Source organism: Lissotriton helveticus, chromosome 2_1, assembly GCF_964261635.1.
Source record: "Lissotriton helveticus chromosome 2_1, aLisHel1.1, whole genome shotgun sequence".
Lineage (NCBI taxonomy): Eukaryota > Metazoa > Chordata > Amphibia > Caudata > Salamandridae > Lissotriton > Lissotriton helveticus.
Window position 1 is genome coordinate 923,451,135 of NC_136059.1, and position 20,144 is coordinate 923,471,278.

The 20,144-nt window shown below is 42.3% G+C and overlaps 1 protein-coding gene across 1 annotated transcript in view; it reads left to right on the plus strand.

The window, feature by feature from the left end:
• CNTNAP4 (contactin associated protein family member 4) overlaps nt 1-20,144 on the plus strand; it is a 1,902,933-nt gene that overhangs the window by 1,491,353 nt on the left and 391,436 nt on the right. The window contains exon 12 of the mRNA XM_078675664.1: nt 14,157-14,276. Coding sequence (XP_078531790.1) covers nt 14,157-14,276 — 120 coding nt within the window. The remainder of the gene's footprint in view (nt 1-14,156; nt 14,277-20,144) is intronic.

A 20,144-nucleotide genomic window follows, 5' to 3' on the forward strand; every position in this document is an offset into this window, starting at 1 on the left:
GTCCACTGCAAACAGATTGAATGTCAGGTTTGTCCCTCATGGAGAAGAGTTTTTCTTCAGAAAAATGACAAAGTCCCTTTTTAGATTGGGACGTGGTAACTTTTTCAAACTTCCATACTTCCATCTACTTGGTGTATCCTACACATGCTCCATCACGATCAGCCTCAAATTGCGGTTTTGTCCTGACCAACTTTAACCATTAACTATCATTCTTGCTTTGAGCTTTTTTGCACTATTTTCACTTAAATACACCTAGTAGTTGGCCTAGTTGCCTGGGAGTTGCACCCACCCCCAAACAGGAGATCAAGAGCTTGGGGGTGTGGCTGGAGCAGGACCTTTCTTTTAAGACACACGCGAAAAAGACCGCAGGCGTGTGTTTCGGTCTGCTCCGGTCAGCCCGGAAGATTCTACCTCTCCTCCCAGTGGCCGCCAGGAGATTACTCATCCAGGGGCTCATTATCTCATGGCTAGATTTTAGCAATGCGCTGTTTTTGGGGGCCCCAGAATCTACCTTAAACAAACTGCAGCAAGTGCAAAATGCGGCCGCCAGGCTCCTGACGGACCTTCCCAGGCGTCAGTCAGCTCGCCCTGCGCTGAAGGCGCTACATTGGCTCCCTGTTAGAGAGAGGGTGAAATTCAAGGCACTTTGTATGGCCCACAAAATTTTGCAAGGGAAAGGCCCACCTATCCTGCGGGATATGGTTCAATCCTATAAGGCCTCTCGTGCCCTTCGTTCAGATCATCTACATCTGTTGCAAGTTGCGAGGGTCAGGAAGGCAAGAACCGGTGGCAGAAGATTCTCCATAAATGTGGCAACACTGTGGAATTCCCTCCCGCTGCACTTGCGCTTGGAAACGAGCACCCTGCGGTTTCGTAAACTTTTAAAAACTCATTTGTTCCCTGCCTAATTCCTGTGTCTCTTGCTTTGGCGTATCTCTCTGGATGAGCGCGGGGATGCCCAAGGGTAACCAGGCGCGATATAAAACTCAATAATAATAATAATAATAATAATAAATCTTTGAACTGTCATATCCCTGGTTCCAATTATTGGATTGCTGTCATTTTGCTTAATAAAATGTTCTCTATTTGTTAATGATGGGGTAGGATTTTTGCTGTGTTATGTATTGGACTTTTATCAGTTTTAACACCACTAAATGCTTAACACATTTACTCTAAGTGACACATTTCTGCTGTGTGTCACGGACCAAGGACTAAGCTCAGGTGTAAATTACTGGAACCTTGGAGATCACAAGGTAATGACTTTTTTCTTTGTGGTGGACACCAATCCACCCTAACTAATAAACCACTTTTGTATATAGTTCATAACTGAAAAATGTTACCTTTTACTTACACCATAACTTTGAGAACAAAAACTATTTATCTTTGTTGCAAAGAGTTGTATACATTCCAACCATTTAGTAAAGAATTCTTTTACATGAGTCAAATACATCAAATTCCCAAAACACTGTCCTCGTCACCAACTCAGGTTTACTACAAAATGTCTCAATAGTACTTGCTCTTGAAATTCATCTGCAGTAGCCCTAACTGCCTCTGATTTTAGGAGGTTACCCCATCAAAAATTGATCAGTACTAATTGCATAAATTAATAGAGATTACCTCATTGAAAACTTAGCAGAATTTACTGCTAAATGAAGATTGAGAAACGACATGCAGTGTTCAAGGACTACAGCTACCACACTGCAAAACGGCCTTAGTGAAGTCAGCCTAATTGAAGGAACATAGAAACGGAAAGTTTGAGCTGCTTTATTTGAGTGCAATCACAGTTTGAGTTTGTAAGAAAAAACTTAATTTTTTTAATCAAGTCCCCATTTGATCCTGTCAGGTTTTGTGGCTTTAGGACTTTGTGCACAATACAACTGCTAAAACTTAATATAGCACCCGTGCTTTCCATCTGAAATGTGTACTGCGGATTAGATGTACCGTATAGACATATTTACCCTTCCTGTATGGCATTGGTAATTGGCACCGAAAATTCACAAATGGAATAAGACTTTAATATCATATTTGGGCTTCTGTTTATCTTTACAGCACGCACATATGCAACATACATATACAACAGAAGAGCCACTTGGCTATGGCTGAGATGCAGTTTACAAGCACTGAGTTGACAGTTGATAAGGAAAATTGCCTGTGTCATGCAGTTAAACATATTTATATTATAATGACACTTCTCTCAAAAGGACAATAGCCTCGCGTCTTGTTTCAGAAGACAGGGGTGTTGTAAGCAACTGCCCACTTAACATGGATTAGCCATCGGGATTGGTGGAGAACCGGTTAGCAGAACAGAAGACAGGCCTCATACTACCTCTTTTGATGTGTAGAGGGCAAATGAGACTGTCTTGAACTGCTGACTTTCATTAGCAGTCCAAGTAGAGAGAGAGGAAATGGTAATTTGCCCTGATAGAGGGGGAGCAATTATCTAACTAGGGCAGTGGTTTAGGGTAAGGCTGCGCCCCTTCTAATGGAAGAACGGGATACCTGTATTGAATTTGGGGGCCACTGGGAATGTTTTACAGTAAAGCAAAGAGGAAGTTCAACAAAATGAGGTGGACATAGAGTAATAATCTAGTCAGAATTAGGTAAAACAAATTCGCCAAACACTTGCTCGTGCACAGGATCAGAGCAACAGCTTATCACCTCCTCCTCTGCACATTCCTGGATGTGGGAAGACTACATCCGTAGGAAAAGGTCCTCCTGAAAGAAAGAAGATCCATTGACTCCTGACTTCTGCTTGCACCTATTTGTTTGTACTGCTCACTGTTGTGTGGATCTAGTGCTAAAGGTATCTGACCTCATGTCTCCCGACTGAACTTTAGATTACAGCGTTACCCTATGGGAGAATTTTGAAAACCAAACACGTTCCTTAAGCCAAAAGTAAAACCTTGGACTGGGTCAAAGCAGATTATTCATCATAGTGGAGAAGCGACTTCCAGCACTTCAAATTACAGCTTTGCCTTACTTGTATCTTTTGGCAAAAGAGTTTAAGTGGTGTCTCGAAGATGATGCATCATATTTTGAGTTACAATTGCTGACTACATCCTTGAGCCTTGCCAGCTGGAAGACTAACACTTCCAAACAGGCGATTGAGTATTGTACTATTTGAATAGTTTTGCTGCATTTAAAGTCTGCACAAATGTACACACTTAAAACCTCTAAAGTCATATATTGAACAAATCATTGGGATGTTAGAAGGTATTTAGATATGCATGGGGATCCGCTCAATCAAAATCGAAATGTACTGTTTAAATGAACACAGTGTACTCTTTAAAAATTAACAACATTTGTACTGCTAAATGAAAAGAGAACAACATCATGAAATATTCAAGGACTAAAAGGGTCATTTATAGCAGGGAAAGTGGTCTGTTAGCCCATCAGTCCAGCAGAGGCTTTGTCCTATTGTGAGGTCCTTACCTGCCTGGTGGAGATCTCACTGGCTTCAATGTAACTACTGGAGAGGAGGAGGCAGTGAAGGCATAGCACTTTGCCAATTCAGGCCAGTTTGTTTTGTTGCCATGCAAAACACTTTTTTTTTAATTCTGTTTTTAAAATACCTTTGGATGCCTGGGAACTCTATTCAGGCCATAGATGTCCTGGGCAGAGCAATCTATTGGTGGTCAACCTTCTCTAAATGTGGCAGGGCTCTGTCATTTTCACCTGGAAGACCCCTGACAAGCAACTTAGGAAGACTATTTCGCATATTTGTACTATGTTAACATCTGCAATTATGTGGGTATGTGTCTGTATGTTTATAAATATTCAACCTACTTCAGAGCAAACCCAATAAAAGCCCTTAAAACTCTTCCAATACCTCTACTCTCTGACTCATCATGAACCTCTTTCAAACTATGCTCCTACCTCCACTCTGTCTCATCCCAAACCTCCAATGCTCTGTGGACTCCCAAACTCTTCGGTCCTTCATCCTATTCATGTTTTGGTAACGTGTGTCTTTGCAGTGACTCAGGTGTTGTACTACTTCTGGGAATGTCATCTTTGTTAAATAGGTCAAAGTCAGTGATATTAACATATAAATTATGTCTTGCCTTCCACTAACTCAAAGTGTCACTTTTTTGTATAGAAAGACATATTTTGTCAGATTGGTTTAACATTAGATAGGTGTATTTACCTAATCAAGAGTATGTTGTAGCTCTGTAGACTGTAAACACTCTATTCTTTTTGTATTAAATGTGAAAGTGAGGAAGAAATCAATCCAGATAGTGCAATGATTCCTTCCCATTCACATTGTGTAACCAAGAAATCTGGGTTCATATCCTGGCTTCTCTGCTTCAGCATACTATGGCGGTACAAAAGGGGGTGGTGATGGACGGAGCATCTGAACCAATCAAACACTCACACCCAGTCAAAAGATCTGGGTTTGATCCATCACCGTTCTTTAGCCCACTCTGCCACCCCAGTTCAGACATGGCTATATGCAAAGCAGTCTGACCCTGTGCCTCATGGGAACAGTCCAGCCCGAACTGCCAAGCCATGTCTTCCCTGGACCGGAAACAAGCTTGCGAGGACCGCTTTCTGGCATTCCAGCCGTCTTCAGCCAGGCTTGCTTGAATCCAGTGGCAAAGTGAGCAAGGGACTCACGTCTGAGCATACCCTGCCACACTTATGGCGGCCAAAAGCGGTACAAAAGGGGGTGGTGATGGACGGAGCATCTGAACCAATCAAACACTCACACCCAGTCAAAAGATCTGGGTTTTATCCATCACCGTTCTTTAGCCCACTCTGCCACCCCAGTTCAGACATGGCTATATGCAAATCAGTCTGACCCTGTGCCTCATTGGAACAGTCCAGCCCGAACTGCCAAGCCATGCCTTCCCTGGACCGGAAACAAGCTTCCGAGGACCGGTTTCTGGCATTCCAGCCGTCTTCAGCCCGGCTTGCTTGAATCCAGTGGCAAAGTGAGCAAGGGACTCACGTCTGAGCATACCCTGCCACACTTATGGCGGCCAAAAGCGGTACAAAAGAGGGTAGTGATGGACCGAGCATCTGAACCAATCAAACACTCACACCCAGTCAAAAGATCTGGGTTTGATCCATCACCGTTCTTTAGCCCACTCTGCCACCCCAGTTCAGACATGGCTATGTGCAAATCAGTCTGACCCTGTGCCTCATGGGAACACTCCAGCCCGAACTGCCAAGCCATGCCTTCCCTGGACCGGAAACAAGCTTCCGAGGACCGGTTTCTGGCATTCCAGCCGTCTTCAGCCCGGCTTGCTTGAATCCAGTGGCAAAGTGAGCAAGGGACTCACGTCTGAGCATAGCCTGCCACACTTATGGCGGCCAAAAGCGGTACAAAAGGGGGTGTGATGGACGGAGCATCTAAACCAATCAAACACTCACACCCAGTCAAAAGATATGGGTTTGATCCATCACCGTTCTTTAGCCCACTCTGCCACCCCAGTTCAGACATGGCTATATGCAAATCAGTCTGACCCTGTGCCTCATGGGAACAGTCCAGCCCGAAATGCCAAGCCATGCCTTCCCTGGACCGGAAACTAGCTTCCGAGGACCGGTTTCTGGCATTCCAGCCGTCTTCAGCCCAGCTTGCTTGAATCCAGTGGCAAAGTGAGCAAGGGACTCACGTCTGAGCATACCCTGCCACACTTATGCGGCCAAAAGCGGTACAAAAAGGGGTGGTGAAAGAACGGTGATGGATCAAACCCAGATCTTTTGACTGGGTGTGAGTGTTTGATTGGTTCTGATGCTCCGTCCATCACCACCCCCTTTTGTACCGCTTTGGCCGCCATAAGTGTGGCAGGGTATGCTCAGGCGTGAGTCCCTTGCTCACTTTGTCACTGGATTCAAGCAAGCCGGGCTGAAGATGGCTGGAATGCCAGAAACCGGTCCTCGGAAGTTTGTTTCCGGTCCAGGGAAGGCATGGCTTGGCAGTTCGGGCTGGACTGTTCCCGTGAGGCACAGGGTCAGACTGATTTGCATATAGCCATGTCTGAACTGGGGTGGCAGAGTGGTCTAAAGAACGGTGATGGATCAAACTCAGATCTTTTGACTGGGTGTGAGTGTTTGATTGGTTCTGATGCTCCGTCCATCACCACCCCCTTTTATACCGCTTCAGCATACTATGGGCCATATTTTCTGGAATTGTGGCGCAGGACAGTGCAGCAAGATACCTTGCTGTGCTGCCATGCATCCAGAGACAGGGCAGGAATGCACAGTAATGATCGAATACAGTGCATTCCTGTCCTTTCCCCCTGTTCTGGTGCCTTTTGAGCAGCATAGTGCCAACGGAGGCTCCCTCGCACCATTTGGCAAGAGTGCCTGCATTAGAGGGTTGATTGTTTTTGGTCAGGAAGGGGTACCTTCCTGCACAATAACAATCCATAGAGGTGTTTTCCTCTTTGTATGTGTGCTGCAGAATGAAAAAACGAGGAGAAATAAAGATATTTCAACTCGTTAAGCTTTACCTCAGGCATAAGATTTTGATGCATTCCCAGGTTTATAAGTCCTTGTAAATCTGGAAATGCATAAAAAAAACACGGGGTTGTGTGAGAACACCCATCTGCAACACCCATGGAGTGCCTCCCTTGAGCAAAGTAAGGCAATGCAGTGATCTGTGCTGAGCTGAATTACTCCATATTTCTGCAGTCATTCAAGGCTACGCAAAGTGGCTTTGATTGGCTTTATAAATATGACTCAGATGTTTGGGTCGTGCATGTACCACGTTGCGTGACACAAGCATGGCGCAAAGCCTTCATGAACATGCCCCTAAATTTAGCCAGATATCTTTACTTCCCAGTGTCTTGCATGAAGGTATGAAGTTCTGGATGTGTCCTATAAAATAAACGCTCTTGTTTATGGTTTAAAAGACAATGTTGCTCAATATACAACAACAATATTGTCATGGCATCATAATCTATAAGCAGAAGGTCCATGAAAGTTTCCAAGTTCATGTTTAGAAACTGTCACGTTTAAAAAGTCCCTCAGTGCATTGATATGATCTATTGCTTTTTAAATTCTTTATCATATTTTAGCATGTTTGTTGCATTATATACAGGTCAAATATTTGAACTGCTCTCCGTTCGTGCTTTGGCTCCTTGGGTCACACCAGCCACTTTGCTCGGCTCGGCTCTCCCCATCCATTAGCAAGCTGGAAGAGACCAATTAAGCCATCACTTAAGCCCCCACCTGTAGAATAGTGTCAGTGTCAGCTTGAAGAGATGCAAGGCGCCAATGAGCAGCAGATGCCCGCATACAGCAGTAGGTCCCATCGGAATATGCTTTCAAAAGAGAGACTTGCACGGCATGCAATATTTCACAGAGATTGTATTAAATGTCGTTACTGTTACCCATCTGATATCATTAATGATACATGAGTTGAGATTTCTTAATAAATAATAGATTTCAATTTGACGAAGCCGGCAACACAGTACAATTTGGATCAGCGTCCTCATACAGTGTTGTTGGCTGTAAATCACCCCTGCTTAGTATTTAAGAGCTGCAGATTGCATGCCTCCCGGCCCCTTTGGCTCAGGTGTTTCCGACGGCCCCATGTGTCAGATTCTGGGTTTTAGATCGCTTCCGGCCCGATCACTCCTCTATTAATTGATCGTTCTTAGCTGCTTGATGCTGTTGGTTCTTGATTAAAAACAATATATTTGGCCATTGACTAGGCCGCCCTGGGTTACTACCCTTTACCGCAGAGTCTAAATTGACGAGAATCAGTTATGCTATTCTTAGATCAGTGTGCTCATTCCTGTTTTTTTTGTTTCTGGCAGGGTTAAACTGCAGGTAGATTTATTTTTACTTGCAAGAACCATGCTTTGAGATAGAACCACCTAATTTCAAATTGCCTCGATATTACACGACCAGATGTGTATTACAAGAACAGACTATGGTGCATTTACAGAGAACCCTCACCTGTAAAATGCTAAGGAATGGAATTGCAGCTGCCTGTTGATTGTGTTCAAAATTGTTTCTGAGTAGCGGTATAACGCAAAATGATGGACCCCACCAGATTGTGATGAGGGTCCCTGAGGTTCCCACATCTCTCTGTTATTCCTTCGACTTGGTCTGAATTTGACCCCATGAAGGAGTAGGGGGCCACTGTTCGCATTGTCCCCGGCTCCCACGCTATGCACCTGTTTGTGAGCACTACACACAGATTACCTTGAAGTTGCAAAATGATAAATCCGAGGATAGACACTCACAGACTGATTAAAAATAGAGCTGCTTCCTCTCATTAAAAAAGACTGCTGCTCCTTCATATTTAGAAGAAATTACTCTGTTGGCAACAAAGGTGCTAACAAACACCTCCATGAGGTAGCAGGTAAGCAGCAGACAGCACAGCACATCAGCATGGTAACTTAATTTACATATCTTCACGCCAGCAAAATAGTATCGACCTGATTTGCAGAAATGTAAACAATTCAAGTTAGAAATGTTCTCCCATATCATTACTCCGGCCTTTGCAACACATTTCCTTCATGGTTTTACAAGAGTATTTACTTGTGCACAATGTATGCTTGTAGAATGTCCTTCAGGTGCAAAAATGACTATTTGGAAATCTAAAGGGCATACGCATTACCACATCTCGTTATTTTTTCTTTATGCTCCCCGCAGAAAATCTGCTTTTTCTACACCCACACTAAAGGTCGATTCAGAAGCTGTTTGAGGTAAAGCCATTACTGAATTCTGGCTGGTAAAGCTGGGTGCAAAATCTAGCCGAGACTGTACCATGATTGAATGACAGGCAGCCCATGAGTTGTAAACCCAAAGGGAGGGCAACACAGCTGGTGTGTGTGTCCCTGTGTGTAAGGCAGTTATCACTGTGTGTTTGCTGAGGTTGTGTGATGGAAGAACGCATAAGTTAACCATGCATGCTGGTTTCATGCATTCTGAACCACGCAAGCCTTAACCACACATATGGCTTTACCACGCATGACTTTATAACAAAATATGTGTTGCTAAAGCATGTATGGCAAAGACATATGCGTGGTTAAGACTTTTCAGGTAAGTGCTACCCCCCACCCCTGCCCTGTGCCCTGAGTGCTAAAACTACCCTCTCCCTCCTAAAAGCTAACCCACCCTCCCCAAAGACTACCCTGCTCCAGCCCAAAAAAGTATCCCAATACCTGCCCCCACCCTGAGCCCTAAAATGTACTCCAAACCCCAGCTCTGAGACCTAAAACTACCCTTCCCACCTAAAAACCAACCATCTGTGAGAGCCCTAAAAACTTCCTTGCCCCTAAGCCCTAAAAACTACCCCACCCGCCCTAAAAAGTAACCTGACCCCCATAGACCTAAAAACGTTACCGTCCCCCCATCCTTTAAAACAACCCTGACTCCGAGCTCTTAAAATGACCCCAACCCCTAAAAACTATCACCCATCACCGCTAAATGTGGAAGGGGGTTGTAAGAGATTCTACTATTTGTCTACTTGAAGTCTTATTTCTATTGGCAGGAGCTCAAAACGTTCTCACAGCAATTCTGCATAATCTTAGGTAGAAAGGTGAAAAACTGGAAAGTGGGGGATTCAGAATATAACTGGTTTGTGATATTTCAGGCAAAATTTACCACGCCTGGGGTAAACACATTTTCTGCTGATGGAGGATTGGTTGTTAATGATATTGACAAGACAGCTACATTTTACATGTACTTTCATTTGAGCAGCAAAGTATGTGACGTGCCAGATAACAGTGAAGTAATTCTGAGAATTGGTTCTGTCAATGAAATCTGACAGTGTCTATGTTCTAGATTATAAATATGAAGAGCTTTAAAATACCTTAAATTATAGTAAACCCATGACACACTTGAAATGTATACATAAATTGTACGAGTTCCTTATACGAGGGGTCGTGTGTTCGCATTCAGGTTAAATGGCCACATGAGTGATGGGCCGCATGGATGTACCTTATTTTTGATATTGTGATGTACTCTCGTTTGGGATAAAGACGTGGTTCTATATCATTGGACCTTTATGATTATTGTTTCCTTGAGGGTTTATCATTACCCTCGAAGGACGGTTGGGCTCACGGGTCGAATTATACATTTCAAGCCATTTTTTACTCACCCATTGTGAATTTGGTTGCAACAGTCCACACGCGATGATAGGAGGTACACGTGCCAGGACTAGGGGTACCTCTGAGAGTGATTGATGTTACAGATGCAACTCTCTTTGTCGCTTTATATAAAAACTGTGTGACGGCTCGTGTGCCAGAATTTGAGGAACCGCTGGTCCTCGCGAATGAAACAGATGTAACCTTCATATTTTATCTATATAAAGACTGGGTGAAGATGGAATAAATGAATTTGTCTGGCCTACTATGACCTGGGACCCCATGTACTAAATCTCACGAGATCATCGAGCCCTGACGAAGTTCCATTGGAACGAAAAGCGTTGGCTGAGGCTTTTTTAAAAGATTGGAATAATAAAGAACTTAATAACTGAAGATGTTAGAAATACTCTGAATATTGCTTCTTTGTGCACCGTCCTTTTTGAAAAAAAATGAATTGTGATATATATATAGAGTTAGAAGCGCATTCAATACATAAAGGTTTTTTTTAAGTGCTTTCAAGACAACTCAATGTTAAGGTTTTTTCTCAATGCTGGAGTCTCCTTTATTAAGAAGCTATAATTCTTAAGTGTTGAGTCAGAGTAGAGAAGAACCTGACAAACACAACACCTATTTGGGGTCTGGGATCAGAAAAGCTGCTCTAAACCATTTTTGCTATACTTATTCAAAACCGTGCAGTACTTTCCTTAAAGAGTTTATCCAGCAGGGTGGCAAATGGATAAAAAAGTTACTCAGAAAGTAATTTAACTATCTGAATGTAGCAAAGAGCCTTGAATCAATCCTTGAAATTTCTGCTTTTTCTTATTAAGACTAACTAATTCATGAGTTATATCCACCCTTAATATGATTGATATATATATATATAACCAGTTACACCTGTGGCAGTTCTTTAAAAACTTGGAATTATTATTAGGATTTTTTTTAAAGAGAGTCATTTGGGACAACCCTAAGATTGACAGATAGCAACAATTGGCCCTGCTGACCAATGCACATTGTTGAAAACCATGTTTTTGAATGACATCCTGGGCAATTGCTCTTTCTGTCGCTGGCAGAGCCCTAATGTGGTCTACCCAAGTGCAAATCTTTCTACACTGGGCAGATTTAAGTAACAGTATTGCTTGAAATCAAAGAAGATTTGTCAAGAAAAAATCAGCAGCGATTAGAAGAAAGGTTACTTCATTAAGCCAGAGCTGACCAATCAATGCCATGAAATGCAAGCACCTTCAATATGAGACCTGTGCATTTTCCAAGTGAGTAAAAGGAATTTGAATCTTCTTCAAGAAGAGATGGACTGGACTAGAGTTCCAATTATATCAGCGTAAGATATCACAATATACCCGAATAAACAGATTTCTATGAAACCCAGCCCAAATATATAAAACAATATTGCCTTCCTCCACTTAATGAGGATGAGATTCCCCAGGCGACCTGTTGTTTGAGTGTTCATTAACCAATCTGTTCTTGATGTAGGTGCTGAAAAGAAACAAATAGAACCACCATGTTCTAGATCACATTATTTTAGTAGTGGGTTCCCGTATATATCTTGAAGGTTTAGGTGATTTTCACGATGAGTGTGGAGTAAACAGTCAACCAAAAAAGGAGAAGTATGTCTAGAGTCTACTCTAGAATATTAGCATTGCTGCACCAATTATCAATCAGAATTTTGTAAGCATTCTACAGGGTGAAAGTGCTCATTAAGTGCTGATTCACAGATGCATGCATGAGTCTTGTTGTACACCGATTATTATCCTGGGATTATCTAGAAGCTTCTTATGGACATGTCCCTGATAAAATGCACTGATCTGATATTTGTGAATTTGCTACCAATTTAAAGTTGATGAATTGATTGCAAAGCTATTTCTAATTTTTGCGTCCACTTTATGATGTTTCTGTCTGCTTGTTCCTCCATGTCAGTTGAAAGTGAACACACTTTGGGCCTAATTACAATGTCAGGCAGACTTAAGTCCACTCGACATCGTTTCAGTAATGGTACCGCCCGACCTCCTGTAGACAGTCCTGACCGACCAATTAGGATGTGACCATACAGTGTTCGGTCGCACTCCTATTCTTTAAATTGGAGCATGCATCCCGACCAGAATGCATGTTCTCATTGTAAAACGAAGAGGTGCCTGTTCACCCCTGTACCCCATGGCAGGGTTCAACATGGGTTCAGCATAGGTGCCCCCTCAGCCACCAACCGGAGGCTTTGCAGCCATGGGGGCCCCAAAGTCGACTTCTGAAAGCCTTTCTGTGTCATTAAGACCGGCACAGAAAAGCTTTTGGAATTAGACATTGTAATCCCTCGGGCGGAAAGAGTCAACCTTGGGGTTTCTGAAGTCATTCCGACTGGCAGACGGGCTCAGAGCCTGGTGGAAGCCAGTCAGAATGAACGGTCAGATTCCTCCAACACCACCAATTTGGGTCGGTCAGTAAGGAATGCAACCGACTGATTGTGATGCATTAGGAAACAGCTCCGACCGATGGTCAGAGCCGTTTCCTAATGTAACGTATTTAGCCCCTAAGTGCCTGATTTACACAGGTATACGTATACTTTTCTTTTTATGCATGAAGTTCTTCACTCCCACTGCGGGGTCCGCAGTTGTAAAACTACCATTAGTAAAATTAAACTTGTTGTTTGAAGATACCAAAAAAATAGTAAACTTACACAAACGTTTACCTTTGTAACTAAGGCCCTAGTGGTCTCATTGTGATATGAGTCCTGTGGTAATCCCAGTTCAGGAGATGACAGCTTTTACTAGTCATCAAGGTACTACACATTCTATGGTAACTCAGTTGTACAAAGTATTTTACCAGGAGACTTCGGTCCTAAAAATCAGCCTATATTTCTGGTCAAATGCAGGGACAAAACATGAGGGAATCTGTGTGGAAACTCTAATTGCCTCATAGTAGTAGCCAAAATCCTATACTCTGTAGTTTTGATGAAGGAATTGCAGTGCCCAGTATCAATAGCTCTAGAATGAGAAATACTGAGCAGAATTCTGCTCATCTGTTATTAGGCTTATTACTGTATACTGTATCGTTATTCACATAATTGTATTTGCGAGATGAATGTTTGTTCTGCCTCTCTCTTAAGTTTTATCATTGTCATTTTTTATTCCCCAGAATTTCTACATCCATATTATGTTTAAATGATTCCCAGCATTGCTTTACTGTATGACATACATGTTCCTTTAACTATAAAACCACAAAAGGTATTTTAATTTTAAAAAACAGAATCTGCCTTTATTTGCTCATGTCATATGTATGTAACCATGTTCGATTTGCTCGTCCTCTACATTTAAAACACCGGAATCCAGTAGTTTGAATGAGTTGAAATGTGCATTTATGATCTCTTAAATACAGTACAGTCACATAACATGCGCGGACCCTTAATGGATTAATGACTTTATAATGTGTGGAGAACGGAAGAATGAATCCCAGAGAGGTACTAGAAAGAAGCGGGACACAGTTCCTTTAACAGATATGCATTAGACCATTAATGTATATACTTGCTGCCATCCAGCAGCAGGGGCCTGCTGATTAAATAAGCTGGACAAATGCTAGAATGCCTCTGACAATTGTCACACTGTAGGGAGAACTGACAACACACATTTTTGCGGGGCGATATATATTATTGTCCGAGGTGGCCCTTTAAAAGGTAGCACAATGAAAACTACACATAAACAGGTTCTGCTCCTGTGCTTTAATGTCAAGCTCTGCAAGGAAAGCCCTGCAGCTGTTTCTTTATGTCAGGTGACATTCACATTATGAAGGTTTCCCAGGACAGAGATTAGACTTGACTTGGCTATACCAAAAGTAACAACTCGTCTCAATGTTCCCCGTTTTTTTCCTTCTCCATTAAGTAATTGCTTTCCACATGTATTTGCCCACATTGCCTCAAACCCTCTATTATTTTGACACTTGGAATTGGCCACAGACCTTTGTCTCTGACAACATACATTCTAGATTATTCTGAACAAATGGAAATAGATGCGCCATGCTGAGGTTTCACGCAGAAAACGATTCCCCTTGAACACAAATAAAAAACACGATAAAGTCATTCCACTGACGATCTAAACTGTTCTCTTGCAGCCATCTATGAGCAGTCGTGCGAAGCTTATAAGCACAAAGGGAGTGCTTCAGGCTTCTATTATATCGATTCTGATGGCAGTGGGCCCCTGGGACCGTTCCTTGTGTACTGCAATATGACAGGTAAGCTGATGAACTTGCTTGGAACGTCGTGCGGTGTTTGTAGGCATTGTCATGCCGTGTTCGCATTAATCGCACCCCTTTCAGATGCATGTCTGTGATTTCTTTGCGGGTACTGCCTGAAAAAACCTAATTGGATTACAAAACAAAGCTGAAGCATGCAGTTGTATTTGAGGTGAGTCATAACTTTTAAGAACAAGGTTGATAATTGTAGTAATTTGTCTCACTCAAGTATAAAACATATTGCGCATCAACCAAGTGAATAGCCTGAATAATTCTTTATGTAAATCGGGCCTGCTCTGTACATTATTAAATTGATCCTCTAAGAGCGAGTGTGTGCCCATTCATCAGAGTAAGCATTTCAGACCCACCGAAGAGTAAAATGCCTCAGGTTTTCAAGCTGAATTTATATGAGCTAAAAATAACAGGGATTACTTTGATACATGTTGGTCATGCTGAAAACCCGAATTGGATTTTTTAATATTGGGTGCCTCAACAATGCCATCATCAACATTACACGCATGTGCCACCACTGAACTGTTGAGGTTCCTAAATTGTGGAAAAGGAAAACATAGGCCCAGATGCATCAAGCTAAAAAGCGCTCGCAAAGGGGCAGATTCTCAGAATCTGCCACTTTGCGACCGGTATTTTTGCATTTAGGATGCATCATCCCAAATGCAAAAATCGCAATTTAAGAAATCGCAAAATTACGATTACTTAAATTGCTATTGCATTTAAGGAATCTCAAATTGAGATTCCTTAAATGCAATGCATTAAAGTTAAAAAATTAGCGATTGCGCTAATATGGCACGCAAATTACCATGAAGTTGAACTTCATGGTAATTTGCAAAAACTTTGAAAAATGCACTAAAGTGAAAAATGCACTTCATTTTTCAAAGTTCCATTTTACACACAGACATGCCCTTAAGGCATGTGTGTGTGTGTAAGATGTACCCATATGCATATTTCAGGGGTGCAACAGGGTGTCCTTTTGACACCCTGGCACCCTTTTAATTGCAATCTCAATTTACGATTCTCTAATTGAGAATCGCAAATTGAGATTGTCTTCCCATTCATTCCTAAGGGCCCCATAGGAATGAATGGGGAGGTATTCCTTTAGTCGCAATTAAGGAATTTTAAGAAATCGCTATTTTTTAAGCGAGTTCTTCATGCATGGCATTTAGCTATTCCTTATTAGCGAATCCTTATTTTTCGCTAATAAGGAATCACAAAATGGATGCTTGATGCATCTGGGGGATAGTCCTTTAGTACTTCCGGGATTTCACAGTGAAGAGCCAATTGGAGCTGTGAACGTTACTGTAGCAGTAAGATCCTTGAATGCCTCTCTATAAATGAATTGTGGCTTTGGTACTCCTAAGAGTTCCACTTCAGATGAGGTAAATAATGTGATGGCTTTGTGTTTATGATCGCATTTTTCTACCGCAACAGCCTTCTTGAAACAATTTTTGAGCCAGACCTACAAGTTTGAATTTTACTCTCCATGGCATTGATATAGGCCACTATTTATGAGAAACTAACGCAGCGTGGTGCCGCAAGTCATGATCTTGCACTGTTCTGCGTTAGTTTTGAAGCACAGGGATGCAACATATTTGCATTTCTGTGCTTTTCCCTTCCTCTGGCGCACAAACTGGTGTCATGCCCGGTGCAGGCACCCTTGCACTATGGTTCAAGGATTCTTGCATCGTGGGGAAGTTTTGTTGGGCAGGAAGGGGCACCATTCTGCACAAAAACAATCAATTGAGGTGATTCCTTCTTCCTTCTTCCAATGCATGCTGTAAAATGCAGCATGCATTGAAAGAGGAAATAAACGTGGAGAAATGAAAACGTTTCTCCTTGTTGCACCTCGCTACCCCACCCCTGGGATGGCATAGCATTCTGACGCATTTACAGGTTTACGTTGCTCGTAAATGAGGAAATGCATTAGTGGACATGGGTGTTGCCTGGTAACAAATATAGGTGCAACTTTCTGCGCCTAGCCATTGGCACAGCATTTTCATTTGCATTTGCATCATTTTCTTTCATTTATATAACTTTCTCCACAATTTTTTGACAGATTTTAGCAAGCCTCTTTTTAAATTTCTTTCTTGCTCGTAAACATTCTCATCCTCATGCAAGGTGTCGCCATTTTCCAGGTTTCTAATGCTCAAGTTCGGCCATCCGAGCCTTTCATCAAGAACACGACTAGAGCCATATTCATCAGTAGCAGTTTATTTAATATCCAATGCATTTCAGGCCTCTCGGGCCCTTCATCAGGGAAAACTGAAAACGACAATTAGACATGCTTTAATTTATACATCCGCCCTTACGTACAACATAAAACAACTTATCTTTGGTAAATCTCACCAACCCTTCAAATGGTAATTATAAATGCATAATTTTTCAAAACCTCCCCTTGGAGTCTCAACCATGTTAAAGCTCACCTCTCCGTAAATAACAGTCTTGTTATCCTGACCCTCGGTAATACGCGACCATACTACAACCCCCACTGCTTGACAGTCCCATTTCATTTTTTCACCTAAAAAAAGTTCCGTGATTACTTTTAAGCCCGTTTTTCATAAACACGATACTCTCTTCCTTCCACCCTCAAGCTCTAATCTGTTTGTCTCTCATCAAAACAAGCTCCTCACCCATCTTTTCTGTAAGTTTATCGTACCTGCTAACAAGCGATCATCCACCCTCCTTCCAAACAGACGTCTCCCTTTCCCTCCGGCCTCGTGTCTTTTAATCATTCACTACAGCCCCTCCCATCAAGCAGCCAATCCCCCCTCACCTGTGCCCTTTCTCTTCTCTCAGACACTCAACTCCCCATAATGCATTTAAAATGACTCGTGGTGAAATCCAAATTAGTTACGTAACAATTTTTCAAGTCCATTCACTTTTAAACAAATGACGGTGTTTAAAGCATTTGCTCAGTCCAAAGTTCATCGCAGCAAATACCAGTTTCTTCTGACCCATAAAAATAAACTAGCCGTGTGAATTCCGATGTTCCGCCTTGCCTGTGAGGTAAACAGCATTTCTTTCAACATAGTTCTTTTTCGTTATGATTTGCTCAGTTCTTTGTTGGGTGCAAACCCAAAGGGGCATCATTCTATAAACATCATACATATACGGGCTGCACACCTCTGCTTTTTTGACAACTTTCTCTGTAATTTTTTAAACTCCAATCATTTTAGCCGTTGCGTGCTCATTGGCGTCGTGCCATGCCCACACTGCACGTGTAAAACTTAACAACAACAAATATAGGTGCAACTTTCTGCGCCTAGCCATTGGCACAACGGCTAAAATGATTGGAGTTTAAAAAATTACAGAGAAAGAATGATGCCCCTTTGGGTTTGCACCCAACAAAGAACTGAGCAAATCATAACGAAAAAGAACTATGTTGAAAGAAATGCTGTTTACCTCACAGGCAAGGCGGAACATCGGAATTCACACGGCTAGTTTATTTTTATGGGTCAGAAGAAACTGGTATTTGCTGCGATGAACTTTGGACTGAGCAAATGCTTTAAACACCGTCATTTGTTTAAAAGTGAATGGACTTGAAAAATTGTTACGTAACTAATTTGGATTTCACCACGAGTCATTTTAAATGCATTATGGGGAGTTGAGTGTCTGAGAGAAGAGAAAGGGCACAGGTGAGGGGGGATTGGCTGCTTGATGGGAGGGGCTGTAGTGAATGATTAAAAGACACGAGGCCGGAGGGAAAGGGAGACGTCTGTTTGGAAGGAGGGTGGATGATCGCTTGTTAGCAGGTACGATAAACTTACAGAAAAGATGGGTGAGGAGCTTGTTTTGATGAGAGACAAACAGATTAGAGCTTGAGGGTGGAAGGAAGAGAGTATCGTGTTTATGAAAAACGGGCTTAAAAGTAATCACGGAACTTTTTTTAGGTGAAAAAATGAAATGGGACTGTCAAGCAGTGGGGGTTGTAGTATGGTCGCGTATTACCGAGGGTCAGGATAACAAGACTGTTATTTTTGGAGAGGTGAGCTTTAACATGGTTGAGACTCCAAGGGGAGGTTTTGAAAAATTAGGCATTTATAATTACCATTTGAAGGGTTGGTGAGATTTACCAAAGATAAGTTGTTTTATGTTGTACGTAAGGGCGGATGTATAAATTAAAGCATGTCTAATTGTCGTTTTCAGTTTTCCCTGATGAAGGGCCCGAGAGGCCTGAAATGCATTGGATATTAAATAAACTGCTACTGATGAATATGGCTCTAGTCGTGTTCTTGATGAAAGGCTCGGATGGCCGAACTTGAGCATTAGAAACCTGGAAAATGGCGACACCTTGCATGAGGATGAGAATGTTTACGAGCAAGAAAGAAATTTAAAAAGAGGCTTGCTAAAATCTGTCAAAAAATTGTGGAGAAAGTTATATAAATGAAAGAAAATGATGCAAATGCAAATGAAAATGCTGTGCCAATGGCTAGGCGCAGAAAGTTGCACCTATATTTGTTGTTGTTAAGTTTTACACGTGCAGTGTGGGCATGGCACGACGCCAATGAGCACGCAACGGCTAAAATGATTGGAGTTTAAAAAATTACAGAGAAAGTTGTCAAAAAAGCAGAGGTGTGCAGCCCGTATATGTATGATGTTGCCTGGTAACACCCACAGCAACACCCATGTCATGCCCCTAACACGCAAAGTGTTGTGTGAAAAGGGGCGATATTTACAAGCACGCGCAAGGCCACGCAGGGAGGCTTTAAGTGTGCTTGTAAATATAATGCAGCAGGATGTGCCGCCGGTGTGGCAAGCAATGTGACACACCAGCGGGTGCAAGGGGCTTGTAAATAAGCCCCATAGTTTCTTCGTTGGTGAGGTAGTAATAACTTCCTGTGGGCCTCACTGATTCACTCTTTTGCTGTAGCTGATTTATTGTTTATACTTTGTGCTAAGTATTAATCTAACCAGAAATTTACGAGGACATGGAAGCAATAATTACTTTTGTACTTTTGAAACTGAAAAAGAAGACTTCACTCCCCTTAATTGATACAACACAACCAATGGAAGTGACCCATAGCACGAAAAAGCCAATTCTCCTTCCTTTTCTGTAATCTAATGCCAATTTTGGAGCCCACTATTGTATGAAGTCCTACATTTGTTGCCATGTAATGTGCCAAGGTATCTCCTGGTGGGGCTTCTTCTCCTACCCGAGTCACCACACCTGTATCTCCTCGACATACGTCTCACAATACCTTAAAACATCTAATTTTGAATTCAATTATTACAAAACACAACTTTTCCTTTTTCAAATTTTGCCGCGAACCCTCCAATCCCAGCGCCTCGTTACACCGACCGACCTATCACAGCATGGCGCACTCTGACATCACTGTTCCCTCTCTGCAGAGGTTCATCCTCCTTCACAATCTCACCATGTACCTCTTGCTCTCACATTCACACGACCAAGTAACTGTTTATCCAAATGCTACTAAACCAAGTAACTACATATCAGGCAGCCACAGTAACTTACAGTTACATAAAAGCAAGTAATTGTCTGTCGATAGTACTTTCTCTCAAGAAAATTCGCACTCTGTGACCCTCAACCTGGGCAGTCACTCGAAATGCTGCAGTCCACCCCTGGCTTGAGGTTTTCCACACGTGACTCTATTAGCTCCACTTACACAAACCTCCCTACTGCAAGTGAGCCGTCAATAGCTCTCCACGACACCCACATCAATGATCAGACAATTACAGTACAAAGCTATCCTGGGATCTTGGACTTCTCTTGAGTACGCTTTTCAAAAACCTCCTGATTCGCACATGTTTGGACCAATAAACCAATAAACTCACGTTCACTCGACTATCATTCCAACTCCGCAAGACATCACCCAACCGATTCTCTGCAATCTA